Below are 17,327 nucleotides of genomic sequence, written 5' to 3'. Positions count from 1 at the left end.
TCCTGGCATTGGGCACCAAGGCTGTTTCTGCTGCCACTTGTACAGTGACCAAACCAGACTGCTCTAGAATTCTGCTGCCCAAGCAATGTCCTAAATTAGTTCAGGAGGGGCAGAAACTCACCCATAGGATAGCTCACTCCTCTGGAGATAGAGCCTGCCTTCCTGGACCAGTGCAGCTCCACTGCAGGCCAGTTGGCCTTATTTGTGTGCTGCAGCACTGACGTGCTAAATGTGCTCTTTTGAGGTACCCCCAGTCACCTGCCTACAGCACCTCAGGAATAATTTGCAGTAATTCCTGCTGCTCCTCATTTAAAAACCTACATTTAAACTCGAATCCCATTACTCCTGCTAATCCTACTTTAATGCATTTACTCCATGCTTAATATCTCCCCTGTACTAATCCTGCTTTTTACCAATGCATTACAACTTCTTATTTCTCTCATTTATTTCACTCTCTTTGCCTTCAGTAGGCCAGACTGTGCCCAGTGTGGCCTACTGAATCTCTGCTCTGCTCTTCAAATTTATAGTACATCTCGTCAATTCTTCTTCTTTGTCCTCACCACCTCCCTCAATCAGGGCATGGGCACATATCCATGATGTACAGCTACAAAATGCTCTTAGTTTTTGCAGATAATATGTTTTCTGAGACTAAACCAGCCAGAGGGACGTTAAACTACTGATACAACAGATGAAGCCAGAGCCTTCTGTCTTACATCTGTATAGGAAATTCTGCTCTTTGATGAAAACCTTTTGGGAAAGTTTTCAGTAGGTGTGGTGGAGCGAGGTACAGTTCTTTCTCAGTAGGTGAGTTTGCATGCTCCAAGCACAGGGTGAGAGAACACTGTGCTGACAAAGAAATCAAAGTTTGATGGCACAAAAAATGCAAGAGAGATAATCTCTTGCAGCAACTAAAAATCTTGCCATTAAAAAACCCCCACAAAAACCAGACATCAACCTTATTTCCTTCCACCTAACTACTTTCTGCCAGCCTAAAATCATGGCCCATTTTTATTTGGATATCATACTTCCCACTGATGAAGCACAATTGCATCACCTCAATTTCTGAATTTTGCTTGTGACATGACTACACCTTAACTAAATTCATCTGACAGACATGAACTATAAGAGCAGAAAACCAAATTTTTATCACACACATGTATGGACATGCTCCATGGTTTGTTTGGGGTTTTTTACAGCTACCTGTGATGTATGAAGCTAGCTTCGTTCTGTTTTTCTTTCTTATATTTTTCTATTTCCCTTTAGATATTTGAAATATCAAAAGGGTTTTTACTTTGCTAGGTGACCCCAACAGCAGCATGATAAGGCTGTAACCTGCTCTTCATCTCTTTCTCTGTGGGGAGTACACCGTGATTTTTATAGCATAAAAAGAAGAACTTGTCAAGGGCCTCCAAAATACAAAAGAAAAACAGAGGGCTTGGTATTTCTAAGGCCAAAAATCAGCAGAAAAACATAGCTGAAAAAATCCTCTTAGGTATAAAAAAAAAGTAAAATACAAAGGGTTTTTTCACAGTGTTTTACATTTCACCTGTGACTTGTGAGTGTGAAAATGTTTGGATCTGCCCCCTAGAAACTCCCCACAGGTCTTCAGAAAGACATAAACTGTCACCACATTTTTCAGCCTGCTCTGACTTCAGATCTTGTCCAAATATCTTCACTGCTTACCTTCCCAAGTAAGACTATAATACTGCCTTTCAAATTACACCACCCTTTTTTCTGGCAGAAGTTACAGGTCCTTGGAGAATGACTGTGCTTGGCAGACAAGCCACAGCACTACCAGGAAAGACAGATACTCTTCTATCACAGTATTGTCAAGCTGGTCTTCTCTCAAGAGAAATTTCCTAACATTAAGGGATGTCACTGTGATTCCTGAAAGTTTTGGTGTTTTCCTAAAGAGGAACAGCAAAAATGAAGGAAGTGGGAGACAATTTGGCTAACCATTAGTGTTTGTGGGCTGTGCCTCATGGAGCAGTTTAGGGGTCTGGTCTCTACTCTTAACTAATAATGTTGGTAGAGCCTCTGATTGCTACCCTCACACAAACGTTCTTTGAAGCAGCATTTAAAGTGCTGCTATGGCAAGGTCAGAGACTATTCAAAGAGAAGCCAGAATCAAGTTCTAAAAGATATAGCTGATGAATAAGCTGGTCTCCCACACTTCAAGAATGACAAGCTGCTGCAAACCTACAGGTCTAAAGCGCATCCTTTTGCCAGAAAACCTAGCAGTTGTGTTCAGTGCTTCCCTCTGCTGCTGTTGCATATTCCTGTGGCCTTGTTAGAATCACTGACTCTTAAAATCCCTTTGGATACCAGGGGACCTATCTTCAGAAGGCAGGGGAGATTATACAGGCACACTGTTAGGAACATTTTTTACAGGAACTGTGACTCCCTTCTAAAATTTATACCCGGTCCTACATGTGTCCATTTTTCTCTTACTCTACCGATTAGTTCATTTTAAGGTAAAGAAAGACAGATGCCCTATTAGCTCTTGAAATTTATATGTGGTGAGCTGGGTGTAGGTGGATTTGAAAGATCTAAACCTTTTCTTTGTTTTGCTCCTTTAACTTCCAACAGCACTTGAAGAAGTGCTTCCCACCCGGCCTATGTTCTGTAGCAAAGGCATTCACCATTGAAAATGAAGATGATTGGTAAGGCAGAGCAAACACAAATGGCAACTACAACAGTTGTACCATCCTTTGCCCCACACACCAAACAGATCCCTCTGCCCGGTGCTACAGCTGTGTTCAAATTACTCAGCTTTCCCCAATAGCTCCATTGACAGGCAGAGAAAGGCACCACAGGGAAATGTTATCAGCACTTGCTTTCTTCCTCCTTCCTCTTTCTCTTCAAAATCTATGTTAAATCTTTTCCATGGGGCTTCCTGCCTGGCAAAATATTCAAATACACTGAAGTTTAAACATAATGTCACTGAGGGATTTCAGACAGCCCCTAGGAAAAGAGGACAGGGCAGGAGAGGAACAGATGGTATCACCACGTAGATTTTGCAGAGGGGTTGTGGAGAGGAAAAGCAGAGCACCAGCCTTGGCTGTGGTACTGTACGAGTGAGTTTAAACAGATAAACATCAAAGGAACCCATCCGGCCTTGAAGTGGATCTGTCACTTGAGATTGTTACTATTCAACAGAGACCTTGGGGTCTTGGCCATGTTTATTATACTCATGCAATCCTTCCCCAGTTACATTTTTTGTTCCCCATCTAGTGACTAAGAGCTGCTGGAGGCAAAAGCAGATAGAAGAGCGGAGAGCTGCAGTTTCTGTCATTGGCAAGGGAATTAATTTCAGCCTGAATATCGTCTTGCTGATTAACTGCCCTAGTAGGAAAATTGAAAAGGACTGTACTTAAACGAGATATAATGCTGCTCTCTCACAGTCCAATGGAAAAGAGGGAGGTAATGTGTCCTCTCTTTAAAATGCCTCTTTCTCATAAAAATGAAAAGGGAATAATCACATTGACGGGAGTTTTGTTCTTCAATGTTTCTTCAACTTAGGCAGCAATTTCCAAACAGGTGAGATATCTGAGGGCATTCAAAGGCAGAACCAACGATGGAATTGGACATCAATACCAGGGGAGGGGGTGGGGATTTTCCAATTTTCAGGTACTGATATGCTGTGGGATCCTCTGTGGGTAGGAACAAAGGAGAAGCAGAGTGGACACTGCAGTAAGGAGAAGCTTTATGTCCACATGGAGGCAGAGAGGTCTTGAGACTAAGAATAGGCTTCAGCCTGTTCTCCTTCCCCTTCACTGGGAATTCTCCTTCCACCCACTTTTATCCATGGTGACGGGAAGTGGGAGGTATTGGGAAGCACACAGCAGTTTGCTGATTAAATATTTTGGGGCCACCACAAAAATGGTCAGGAAAGCGGATTGGTTTGGGGCAGAAATTATGAGGGGGTTTTGATGACTAGGAGGGTCCCCTTTGACATTTTCCCTATGAGCTGATGCAGGGTTTCCTTGGTAAAAGAGGTGAAAAGACTACAAGTTTTTGTGGGCGAAGAAATTCTCTAACAATGGAGCAGTGGGAGGATGGGACAAATTATTCAGGCAAAGAAATACTTGTTCTCTTTGTCTTCAGTGGTAGTTTATCCTTCACCTCTTCCCTTCAACAACCACAATTTCAATCACTTGCTTATCTCTTACCCTCAGGTAGAAAAAGAAGAAGCTGTATTATTTTGCTTTTATTCAAATAAATTAAATGCCAAACTTGAAAAACATGGAGGGGAATAAGAGAATTAGAAAGGTTGCAGCTCAAAGATGCAATTTGACCTACAATAGTAAAACTAGTCTTTAAAAAGGTTAAAAGATTAAAAGGGGAAAAATTAAAAGCGTTGAAATCACCAGCTGAGCAGTGCAATAGAACTGAAGGATCTTACTTTTGTTTTCAAGTAGGAAGACCTGGGATTTAAATCTTTTTTCCATCTTTCAGAATGAGAAACATCAGTAAATATTCACAAGATGGCAGAATTTATCTGTCATCAAACTCTTAATCTTAATTAGGGGATTACCTAGATACTGTTTTTTAATATTCATACAGATTTAAAACCAAATGCATTTTCTTGCAGTTAAGCATATTCAGGCAATTGACTTTATCCAACAGCTTTGGATTGCTTTCTCTTTTTATCCCTGTTCCCAAAGAGCAGTTTAATTTCCCTGCAAGCCCTTAAAACGGTGTTTGTCGGAGGAACACGGGACAGCAATGTCTAACATCACCCATATATAATAAAGTATTCACCCACCCTCGTGCTCCCAAAGGTTGCCAGTATCCCCATGTGGACAGGGCCTTGAAAAACAAACTGTTGGTACTCACCCTACTACCACAATTATAAAATCTAGTAAATTCCAGCCATTGCGGAGGTAAGCGTTGGGGTGAAAGAGAAGTCCGTATGCTATTACTTTTAAAAATGCTTCCACTGTAAAAATTATGAGAAAGAGATATTCCACTCGTTCCTGGGGAAGATAAGAGAACAAGAGAGACAAAGGTTAGTGAGTGACAAATCATGGAGCAGGATGTTTTCTTTTGTCCTAGTCCAGCCCTGCAGCCTCCAGCTCACTGACTGCCACCTGGGTACACCTCCCACTCTCAGCTTGCTGCCCAGAGGGCTCTGCTCCTCACTCTTGCATGGCCTCCAGTCACTCTGGCACTACAAATGGCAATAAATTTCAGTTACATTCTGAAATTTGCTGCCCTTGCCTTGGCAGGGAGTGACCCCTGCACAGGTCTGTGCCAAGCAGGAGGGGAGAGGGTCGACAGGAACTTCCCAGCCCTCAGCTCTCTGCAGCGCACGTGGGCAAATATTGTCAGCCATCAGGATGAACTGCATCTGCCTCTGGAGAGGAAACGTTGCTGCATGCAGTGCTGTGGAGAGAGATGGGGAAAAAATAAGAGGAGCCCACCTGAGACTAATGCATGCGTCAAACTGAGCCTTCTTTGGGATTCCCTTTTCTGTTGCTGGGGAATAAGTAGGCTGAATATTGGTGATAAGTGATTCACAGATCAGGCTGACTAACGCTAGAGGCTTTTAGTCATCCTGTCAGAATTGTACATATCCCTGTGAAATGCGGGCTGCAATTAAGCATCTCCAAACAAAGGCACTTCCAGTTACTGTACAGCCCGATTTAGGACAAACAAGCAGGCTTTTGGAGTCAGTGCACAGGCTCACCATCTCTTGTCCTTGGGGTTTTTAGCCCCAAGTGTGGAATAAGGATAGCAGTACTGCAGAAATGGTAGGGATCTCCACCTAAGTGGGAGGGAAACTGCAGCATTAGGTAATCACTACACAAGTGCTGCGTGGCAAGCTGAGTGGGAGATAAGTACATGAAAACTAGATGACAGCAAAAGGAGACCAAGTCCCTACAAGGTTAAACTACAAAGTTATTAAAAGTTCTCACTGAAGGAATCAAATCCGAGATAAATGCAAATTAAAACGTCCTAGGCATTCCTGTCATATCTTAAAGGATACCCAGCACAGCAGTCAGACAGGTCACTCGTTTTCTTTTCAGCTCCAAATTGCAACTGCCCTGTTCCTCTGTCCAGCTGAATGCATGTATGGCATTTTCATATTATACAGCACTGTAAAATGAGCAGGATTACAAAAATATTAATTCCATCATTTGACAGCTGCCCATTTGAATATCTTCCATTCAGCTCCAGGTAATTAAGAACTCTCTAGAAGCCTGCAGATCAAAACCAGCCATTGCCAGTTCATCTGCATGTTTACATTAACGTGATATTTTAAATGGCTGAGAAACTCCATCTGACAGTAGCAGGCACATGTTTGTGCTTTAAAATACTGCTGGCTTCCCTCAGACAATGCTTTCCCGATGCCTGCAGTATCCCCCAGTGCTCAGTACAAGGAACACCTAAAAAAAGAAAAAGTGTCATTCTGCAGTTATCTGATCCAGTAGTAAAGCTTTTGAACACACCCACAGCAGAGAATTTGTCTGTCATTGTCCCAGATGGAGACACAGCAGCACACTAAGGATTTCCCTTCCCTTGAACTCAGAAAAGGAAACAACAGCATACAATACTATGTTCCCAGCTCTACAAACAGTAAGTGCTTGCAACCAGGAGTCCAACCGTGGTCCTGGGCACAGGAAGGAGCTCCATGATGGCCTGCACGCTCCTAGAAGGGACCGACATAGTGGCCCTTGTCCTTCCGCTACAGCTGAGAACTGAACGAGTACCAATACACAAGTCACAGGCAAACAGACCCAAATGATCCGTCTCCACACACACATTTGTAAAGTAGGACCAGCTATTGTGAAATCTCTCAAACAAAACCCAAAAGATATGGAAAATGAGCCCTCGAAGGAAGTCCATGCAGTCTTCCCAACTGCCCTGCACCTTTGTGCTGCCACATGGCTCTGCCAACACGGCCCGAGGCACAACCCCACACAGACAGCTCATGAAAGCTCTGCCTCATGGAGCAATGCCCCACGTCTGAAAGGACAAGTTAAGCCTGCGTAGAGATTGAAGAAAGGTAAAAATGGGCTCTGAGGGGGAAGAACCTGCCCTGAACTGAGGATGGGAGTAGGGAGTGCTGTGCCTGAGATGGACATGGCCTCATTAGTGCCAAATGAACACCTCTGAGGATGGAAACAAAGATTTCTCTCATGGCAGCCCAACCCAATAATTAGTCTTTCTCAATCCCTGTTTCAGCCAGGGGCTTTCCACAGTTGAGGGCAGACTCCCTTTCCCTCCCACAAAAAAGGGCCAAACTGCTCCTCATTCTGCCTTTGAGGCTGCCCTGCACACTCAGTTCATCTCCCTCTATAAACACACACGTGCTCATGACAAAGTGTTCCAGGCCCTAAAACCAGCCTTCCCCTAAAGCCTCTCTCAGTAGCTGCAGCTCAGTCTCTACAAGGGGATGTGGAGGAGCCCACCCTCTTGTTCAACAGCTCCAGGTCCCATTAGCAGCAGGTGGGCAGAACAGGTGAAGTGGAAGGCCTAAGGCTGATCCCATGCCCAGCAATTCAACAGCAAACACTGTCATTGGCATCCAGGGACAAACGCTGCTGCCAGCTCTGCCTGGCTCCGTGCTGCACAGCCACAGCGCTGGGCAGGCCTGCCTGGCCAGCACAGCCTTTCCACTCCATGAGTTTCCCTGAAATACCTCTACTAATGCAAGCAAAAAAGTCCATGGAAGCAAAGACTTGGGAAAATTCTGGAACCCCTTTTTTTTTCTTTAATTACTATTTTAAAAATATTTACTGCTGCACAGAGCGGACAATATATCAACAACTAATGTGTTCCATTTGGCTGGGTTTAGGAGCCTCATACCTTTTCTGTCTTCAAAGATGCCTATGGGACTACAGACACTTTTTGTTATCGTAATAAATGCTGCTTGTTGAACCATGTCATTGAGGTAATAACGTGCCAAAGTTTTGCACACGCGTGTATGTACACCTACACATTGATATATACATATATACATACACAACTACAAGCTGTTTGAATAAATTCCTTACAGTCAGCTAAGGTGGAAAGATCCATAAAAAATAAAATTCTATAAAAGCTTCTGAAATTAACATAAGACACAGAATTTTGAGCAGAGGATAGATTTTATGATCCTCTGCACTTAATTTAATGATTTCAGGGTCTTAAACTGAAGGAAATATACTGCTGAGATGAAACAGTGCAGCTGCTCCAAGACCATTTCAGAAAACTACTCCTGCACAGACTCAAGAAGAATTTGAAAAGCCTACTAAATAATTTGTGTCCCCTTTTCTTCTTACACTATAAAACTAAAGAGCCTCTATGAACACAGCATAACTCAGTAATGACATGGCATAACTGAGTTCCCCGGAATGTGGATTGCAGTCTGAATTCTGATGCCACCTTGCCCAGTGAGCCCAGAGATGTGACTCAGCCACTCCCTGCCTCAGGTTAGAAGTGACAGGACCGTCTCTCACCCTCAGCAGCCACAGAACAATGAATCTGCCTCTGCTAAATGGGCGTCTGCACTTCTGACTGCTCATTTGAAGCTTTGCTCTCACAGATCAGGTAGACCAGGGCCCAGTGTTTCAATCTCCCAAGGGACACAGCACTGCAAAGCATCCATCATCCCAACTCTTCTGAGAACATAATTTGATACAATTTCAGAAGAAACCAAGCTAGACAAATACTGGTATTTCTCTTTGAGAGAGTTCCCTGCTGACAGGAAGGGAGGCAGCTGAGCATTACTTTTATGGGACTGAAAGGAGATAGCAACAGCATTGCCCCTTGAAACACTAATCCAAACCACAGCATCAAAAGAGAGGGAACTTTGGAGCTGTGAGAAAAAAGCAATAGTATTTTTATATTTGTCTCTTAGAAGTGGGAACTACGATCATGTGGCTGAGGGACATGAAGCATACTGCAGGCTGTAGAATTACAAAGCAGGAGCTTCCTGCTTGGACAACAGGGACATAAATGTTTTGAAAACCAAAGAAAAAACACCAACAAAATATGAGTGGAAGAAGAGGAAGGATAAAAGTTTTAGAAAGCGGGACAGTCCCTGGAGCACACATGGTCTGGGGCTGGCTTTACGCCTGCTTGATTTTGTGTTGGGTTTTTTTTTGTGGGTATAGGACATGAGCATCAGCTGCCCTAGCTGATAGATTAGCCAGCACTAACACTGCCAAGAAACAAGCTGTACATCATCTTACTCTTAACAAGGAAACAAACATTAACTTACTGTTAAGGCTCTAAGATATATTACCAAAAGAGGATTACTGTATTATGTATGAAACCTCTCTAATCCCATGTGTCGTCCAAAGAAGTCATAGGTTTGGGTTTGTTTATAATTTTTAAACTGTGGCTAATGTCATCTTGGGTTCATAAAAGGAGCGTGAAAACAGGAAATCCGAGGAAATTACTGTAGGGCCTTTCTCCTGTCAGAAAGTAAGTAGACCAGTGCTATTTCTGAGAAATGGTCATCAGAATGATTCACTATATCTTGATCCCAGCTCTCTAAACTCCATCCAGCCAGCAGCACTGCTTGGTTAGAACATTTTCTTTGCAAGAAAGATGAAATCATGATCAGGTTCTTGCATTTCATATGCACCAGTCTAAAGAGTTTACAATCTAAAATTCAATCTCTAAATGTTTCCTCAGACTTTGCTGTCTCTCTCTACTTGCACTCTGATCAGCTTGCTACAAACCCTGTTTCAAAAACTACAGTTTATACGTTTGAGGTAACGAGTCACAAGCGCTGTGCAGTTAGAACCTTTATAGGGCTGCCTGTTTGACCCCAGTTGTACCTGAGTCTGCATTATTGTTCCCTCAAGCTTCCTCAAACATAAGAGAATACATTTCTTCAGTAATGCAAATACCCAGATATCCAAGGAAAACAGCAGTATTTTAAGGGCCTCTGTCATATAGGATGTTTTGGCAAAGTTTGCGTAAATAGGCGCTGAAAGATATGAATCCAAGTGGAAGCACTCAGACTTTTCCCTAGTAGGGAAAACAATCTTTTCTGGCACTCAGTAAGGAGACTGAACTGCAGTGCTGGGAAAGACGGCCCGGAGACTCCATGAAAAGAGGTTCCATGATTCTTGGATTAGGGGTTATGATCACTTCTGAGTATGGATATCCTCGCTGTATGCACATGGCTAACCTGGAGACTACTGCTAACGTGAATAACTTTGACCTTTGGTGAGGAAGAGCCACATGTGTGCACTTAGAGGATCAATTCAATAACGAATTTAAGAGAAGTTTGTTGACAATGAGTTACTTCTGAGTGTACTTAGTTACTCAGGAGACATTTTCAGCTAGGCACACATGGAAATATGCAAGCATGTGAGGGAATAAAACTTAAAGGAAAGAACATATTTGAAATTTTTTTTACATTTCTCCCTAAAATTACTGTCACTGCAAAAAAAAGAGGTCATATCCATTTAATGGAGAGAAAGGGATGATAAGGTGTCATACTGCTGAACATAACTCAATTTGCTGTTACTTCTGGTCCTAAAACACAACATCCCTTCTTCTACATGTTCCCCAAAAAGAACACTATCTAATTTTACCTGACAAAGCAAGCCCAAAGAAGAAAGTGGGTGACTATCACTGAACTAAAGATTAACACACCATTTTGGTAAACAGAAGTGCTTCTGAGAAGTTTAAATTCCAAATATGATCAAATATGATTCAAACGCTGCCTGCTCTCCACTCCAGCCAAAGACAGTGTCAGGCTTTCAAATGAGCAGAGTTCAATTCATACCAAGCACTGCAGAAACACCAACTTTTAATCCTGGTAAATGGGGGATTCTCTTTACAGGTGTCCAGCACAAGAAGGATAAATGAGAGACGGAATTCTCACTAATGTGAAAGAAGGAATTATAAAACAGGAATATAGTGCAAGCCAGCCTTCAGTACTTTATAATTCACAAGGTGCCCACGATGTATTTAAAGAACTTTCCCTGAAATGAACAGAGGAGAGAACACAAATAGTTTTAAATGATCATGGGCATCATACACATGCCCTGTACTCCGGGGTCCCTTGGCAAATCAATGAATACTTCATGCATAACTCTTTCGCAGAATTTAGTCTATAAGGTCTTTATTTTTCTCAGAGCACTTTGGCAAGGATCAAGCTGAATTTATTTACAGGTTTAGTGGAACTATGCTGTGTGTCGGAGTCCAGCTGTGACGCAGAGCCAAGGTAGAGGGGGTCAATCCCCTGTGCTCGTTACCTTGTACAAACACACCTTCCCTTCCAGTCAGCCACGAGTTCCTACTCACCCAAACCAGAACGCAGATGATGAATGCCCCAGCTGTTCTGATTTGTCATCGTTTCACCTACACTTTTCACTAACAGAGGGTGGAAAACCAAGCCCCAGGTATACAGAATAATGTAATTATTGGGAGTCCTGCGTTTCAGAAAGGGGTGACATGCCAATAACATTTGGATAATGATACAAGAGGACTATTATTTTAAAATATTTATACTAGAGAAGATTTTGAACAGCTTGATTAATTTTGAAGATGGTCCTGCTTGGAGATAGAATTTAAACTAGACAACCTACAAAAATCCCTATTCAGCTTATATTTTTTCTGAGGCTCTATATGCATGTTTTATAACTCTTAATTCTAGTCCTCAGAATAATCTAACAAACTTCATATTTCCTTTCCATTGTACATTAATGCTTCCCACTGGGATGCCTCATTCTTCACAATAGAGTTGGTCAAGCACCTTTCTGGATATACATAAAGGATTATGCATCCATTCAAACTTAAAATCTGAACTCTGGTGCCAATTAGACAATGTCTAACACTTACAAGATTTTTCTTTACTGTCTTTGTCTAGCAACAACAGAAATCTCTCGGGTGTTGTTGCTCAAGATTAATTTTTTTTTTTTTTGACTGAAATAGAACAATAGGATCCTGCCTATACATGTGTCAAATCCAGAGAATATGTTCCTTATGGGTTCAGATTTTCTTTGGTATGACCAAGAACTGAAGCCATACAAACAGGCCATGAACAAATATTCCAAACCGAACAGCTCTGAAGAGGCAAAGAGGGTTGTATCCTGATTTTTTTTTTGTTTTGGTCCACTGCTCTGATTAAACTGAAATGAACTGTCACTTTATATTCTGATCAGACCAATAAGAGATTACCCTTCTAGGAAGAATCAAAATCAGGGAAGGAAGCATAAGGTTTATGACTGAGAGAGCCTCATTTAGGATCTCTGGATAGAAATTAAAAGGTGGCAAGGTGTTGTGTTTTTACCATGCCTAGGAATTAAATTCACCCCTAGAAGAAGATTTTACTAGTTCCCTTTATGTATTTTTGGGGCAGTGAGGCACTTCAGTGTCTTCTTCCAAGGTTAACACAGCCATTAGAAACACCCCCATCAATTGTCCATGTACCAACCACTGATCAAGAACAGGGCACCAGAAGCATCCATTTAAATCAGAGCAGCCCCAGCACAACAGCTGTATCTAATAGATCATCAGGAGGCATATGTGTCTCATCCACCTCCCAAAATGACTCTAATAAGTGAGAAGTTGGCTGCTCACCACGCTCAGGTGTCTGCACTCAATCACGTATGCAATGAAATACACGAGTCTAGCAGCCCACAAAGCACTTCAGTGCTCCATTTTATTAATTTTTAAAATCATTATTAATCTTAAAAAAAACATGCTAGTGTTAAATATGGAGTATTTTGTTGCCAGACAGAACTCTGCGTGTGTGTGTGTGTATCTCTGCTTTAGGAGGGATTCTAGAGAACTATCTAATTAAATAATGATTCATTAGGACAGTTTCTAAAAGGTCTTCTCCACAATGCATCATCTAAGCAGGACACACAGGCACACTTGCTTTTGGAAACAACCCATGTGACCTCAGCAACGACAGCTCTAATGATTTTAGTGTTTTGCACCATCTGTGAGCTGAGTCCTAAAGTCGCAGGTCTGGAGTTCTTATCATGACATCACTTTATCTGATCATCCTTTCACAATCAGTGCTTTCAGTACATTATTTTTCAGAGTCTCTCAAATTCTTAGTGGTAGGCACAAAGCTTAACAAAGGTGAACCCCAACCATCCGACTGCTAAAAAGAAGTGACCCTGCCCCCGTGAGATTGATTAATTTCCAATCAGTTACATGATTTCAGGAGCTGACCACTTAACTGCTTGCAATCAACATCATGGCAGCTGTGGTTTGTCTGCCTTATAAGTTTCGATTTGCCACATGAACAGGCACACTGAGAAACATTCATGGCTGTATTCAGTCATCTTTCCAAAAAGATGACCAGAAATTGAGCCCCAAAATGAAGGACTGAATTCCCAACAGTTCCTCTGAAAATATACCCAGAGTGAGACTTTCTGTGTGCCAAGGATTTTTTACAATCCCCTCATGGGTAAGAGGTGTGGAAGAGTCGTGTTCCATGCCCTTAACTTAATGAAGAATCATTTCTCACAGAAAGTTGGGGTTTGTTTTGGTTTTTTTGCTGTGGTTTTTTGTTTGTTTGGGGTTTTTTGGGGTTTTGTTGTTGTCGTTGTTTTGGTGGGGGCTTTTTTTTGTTTGTGGTTTTTTTTACTTTTTAAAAATTCTCTGTTCGTACAAAGTTCTGAATAATTCTAGTGGCATGCCAGGTTAGACTAAAATAGAGTCTTAATCAGGGAGAATTTTGCTACTAATTTTATTTGTCTGTAGGCTGAATTGCCCACTTCTCTTTGTCTTTACAACTTCTCAGGTAACACTAAATAATTATAAACTTCCCCTAAACCCAGGTTGCAGGTGGCACACCCATGTGCTGAGCTGACAAAAGGGATGGTGGTGCCTCTCCCCCACAAGCCCTCGACACAAAGCACATTTCCAGAAGAGAGCAGCAGCCAAAGGAAGGAGGATTTGAGCAGCTCACATGGGGTGAGACCTCAGCAAACATGAGCTCCTCAATAAACCATGGACACATCCAGCACTATTTAGACCCTCTGTGGATCACTCTCAACCACTGAGCTAAGAGCTAGAGCTGCAAGAGAGCCCCTGCAGAGATCTGGCCCTGGACCTCTATTTTTACAGGCACAGGCTTTTTTTTCTGACTGACCACCCAGAACAGCTCATCAAATCCCACTTTCGAAACATCTCTGTCAAATGCATTTTAACCCAATCACTCTTGCACATTTTAGAATGCTTTAATTTATGTTTTTAATCTACTACAATTCTTTTATAATTGTTTGTGCAGTGACTCCTGACAGGGAGTGCTTTATAAAAAAATTGAATTTATGACTATTTATAACCTCTCCCTCTTGAAATTTCTCAGCAAATAAATTGGTCCCACAGTTCAGTCTTCCAGGGTTGGGGTTTCTCTGTACACATTCATACAGACACACAATGCACACGCATGAAAGAAAGAGAGAAAGAGACAGAGAAATGGAGTGTGTACGTGTGTATGACCTTTTCTTTCCATGAGTAATTTATGGGCATATTTAACATTCTGTTCACAGTGCTCCTGGCAGACAGGAAAAACACAACTGAAGGGGATGAAAATGAAAAGTTCTTGCAGCTTTTCCATCTCAGGCTCCATCCTTCTTTTTGTGGGACAAAGGTTTTCAGGTTTTGTTTACTACCCCTGAGTAAGTTTCTCTTCGGTGGCTTGCTGTTTGAGCAGACAGGACACATGAAATGAGGCAGCTATAAGGACCTTTGACAATCAGCACATAAAACTCATTTTATTTCCTTAATGGAAGGCTAATTGGTAATTAAAAACATGACTGTGACCTGTGCAGTACCCAGAGAATAGAAATTGATTTCATTTTAAACAGATAAAGCTCCCAGGGCTACAGCTCTGCAGAGTAGCAAGACTTTCTGGGCAAGGCAAGTGAAAGAAGCGCTTTAGTTTTTAGCAAGTTTTGCTAATTTAGGTAAACCAGGAAAACCCCAAAGAACTTTGCTAGTTCTGCAGTCCCTTGGTTGACTCCCAAGAGCCACTCTGCTGACCCTCACTGTAGTTGCTACCGATGTTGAGACAGACCCTGGGACAAGAAGCTGGGAAATGGAATTCGGATTCTTGCCCGGCCTCCTCTCGTCAAACCAGAGCATGAATTCTCATTTCTTGTAAGACAAGTGTGTGCTTCATGCTCCTATGTGTGTGTACTGTAAAGGGACAAACCAGTAATCTTACTGGGTGCCACCAGCTTCCAGGCAGCCAGCCTGGGGTACCCTGAGCCTGCAGGACTCTCCATCGGCCTCACAGGGCCCTCAGCAGTGCTGGGGTGGGTGCAGAGTAATGTGGGGTCACGTCATAACAAAATATTTGGATTTGCTTCAAACAAGCCAAGCACACGGATCTGGGAATGTTAAAACATTTTGGTTCAATAAAAATGTTTAAACATAAGGCTCTGCTATTTCTGCACTGGAACTCTCTGAGAGTTTCCCTTTACAGGCAGTAGAGAGGGGGAATATTGCATATAGAATGCTTCCAACTTTTCCTTCTAATATTCAACAAAACCAAGCTTTGAAATACTGGAATTTTGTGGACAATGCCTGGAGTTCCACCAGCCTGACTTGCAAACCAGCAGGAAAGAAAATTGGAAAAAAAAGACAAACAGCTATGAAATGGGTTAATACATGCTAATGCATTTGATTCATTAAAAACAAGGAAGAAGGATTTCTAATTAAGTTCAGACACTAATAAAGAACAAAGATTGAGCCCATGCCATTTTTTGCAATTGAAAAGTCTGTAAATAACTATAGTGAGCACTAATTATCATGCCAGAAGAGAGGCATCCCATGTATCTGTATTTTCTTTTAGTGTGATAAACCCTTAAGACAATATTTATTCTTATCTAGAAAAACCTAAAATACAAACTAAGAAAAATATTAGAGTCTGGACAGTGAGAGGTCAAGAATCTTATTAATATCCTATAATGTCCTTTAATTAAACTCAGCTTGATTATCTTCTGGCTAGTTTACAAAAAGGTGTATTCTTCCTCTGTTCCCTGGCTTCAGGGGTAGCTCTGTCTCCTGCAAGCGTTGCAGGCCGTGGGATCTCTGTCTAAAAGGAAAATTAGATTTCAGCTGGCCTATCTGCAAAAAATAAAAAAAAGAGATCTAAATCCCACCCACAACCAGAATTCCCTTTTATCATTTAAGGCAAATTCTTAGACACCCATCACTCAGGGGGGGCAATCCCAGCAAAAACATCTCTAAGAACTCAGCCAGATTTCCTCTACGTCAGAGTACTGCTCAGGGCTGGCAAACATCCTGCCAAATGGACTCGAATTTCAATGATTTTGTGTTCACTTGATGAAAATAAGATGTTACACTCTGTGTTTTCACTCCCTCTGTTCCCAAGGCTCCCTTTCTCTTCAATCACCCTCAGGCTCGGAGCAAACAGGATTCATATTGATCTATCTGAACGTTATTTTTAATGCTATTAATGTTATAGGCTGCTGTAATGGATGTTCTCCACGTTTTTCATCCTGGCTACTTGTTGTGACTGGTCTGTAACACACCAAACCCATCACCTGCCTTGCTGCTGGCCAAGACCCAGCTCTCAGCACAGAAATAAAAGGCAGCTGATGGCTGTGCCTGAGCTGGGATGGGGTTTCCTGGTGCTCAGTACAAACTCCTCACAGGCTGCACACTGTGGGACGTTTGCTGGCTCTTTACCCCTCCATCCCCCTGCACTGCTTTCTGTACCTTGCAGGTAGTGCATGGGAAAGGAGCTGGGTGAACTCCCTCCCAGGTGCCATTCTAAGAAAATTCTTCTCCTATTGTGTTATCTCCCAGGCAAACATGCAGTGATTATTTCAACTGAAGACTGCCATGTTAAATTCAGGAACGTCAAATCAAAATACACATTTAGTGTAGCCAGATACCTTAAATGGATGGAATTGCAGGCAAAGCTTTTAAAAAATTGTATAGTAAGTTTAGACTAAAAAAAAAAAGGTAAAAATATAAATTTGACAAGCACAATGAAATTTCTCATGAAACAAAGGTCTGATTTTGAAAAAAGATTTTAAATTAAGTCTTTCTATGGACATAATTTGCACCAACTTCCAGAAGGTCTACACAAGCAAGAACTGAGGAAAAATGGAGGATAGTAAGCTTTGGCCTAGTAACACCAAAAATACTCTACAGTAATACAAAATCAAATTGCACAGACTTGGGGGATTTTAGCATTTTCTTTTAGTTGTCTACAAACTACGCTAAGGCAGTGCTCTGTTACTGTTTGAGTTCAATGGGGGAGCTAATTAAAAACTATAATTAAATGGAATAAGCTGCTATTATTTACGAAACAGTGAAAAGGGTGTTAAAAGAAAAAACACAGACATGGAAAAAATAATTTTGATTCTGCTCCTTCATTC

At 41.8% G+C, this 17,327-nt stretch overlaps 1 protein-coding gene across 22 annotated transcripts in view; it reads right to left on the bottom strand.

Moving 5' to 3' along the window:
* CACNA1C (calcium voltage-gated channel subunit alpha1 C) overlaps positions 1–17,327 on the bottom strand; it is a 464,262-nt gene that overhangs the window by 192,417 nt on the left and 254,518 nt on the right. For all 22 annotated transcript variants that reach the window (XM_042050204.1, XM_042050205.1, XM_042050210.1 and 19 more), the window contains exon 4: positions 4,840–4,979. In XM_042050204.1, coding sequence (XP_041906138.1) covers positions 4,840–4,979 — 140 coding nt within the window. The remainder of the gene's footprint in view (positions 1–4,839; positions 4,980–17,327) is intronic.

The sequence above is a fragment of the Corvus kubaryi genome, unplaced genomic scaffold, assembly GCF_017639235.1.
Source record: "Corvus kubaryi isolate FWS band 111438036 unplaced genomic scaffold, C.kubaryi_AGA036_p1.0 72, whole genome shotgun sequence".
Classification (NCBI taxonomy): Eukaryota; Metazoa; Chordata; class Aves; order Passeriformes; family Corvidae; genus Corvus; species Corvus kubaryi.
The sequence above is the reverse complement of the archived record's forward strand: the minus strand, read 5'-3'. Positions and strand labels throughout refer to the sequence as shown.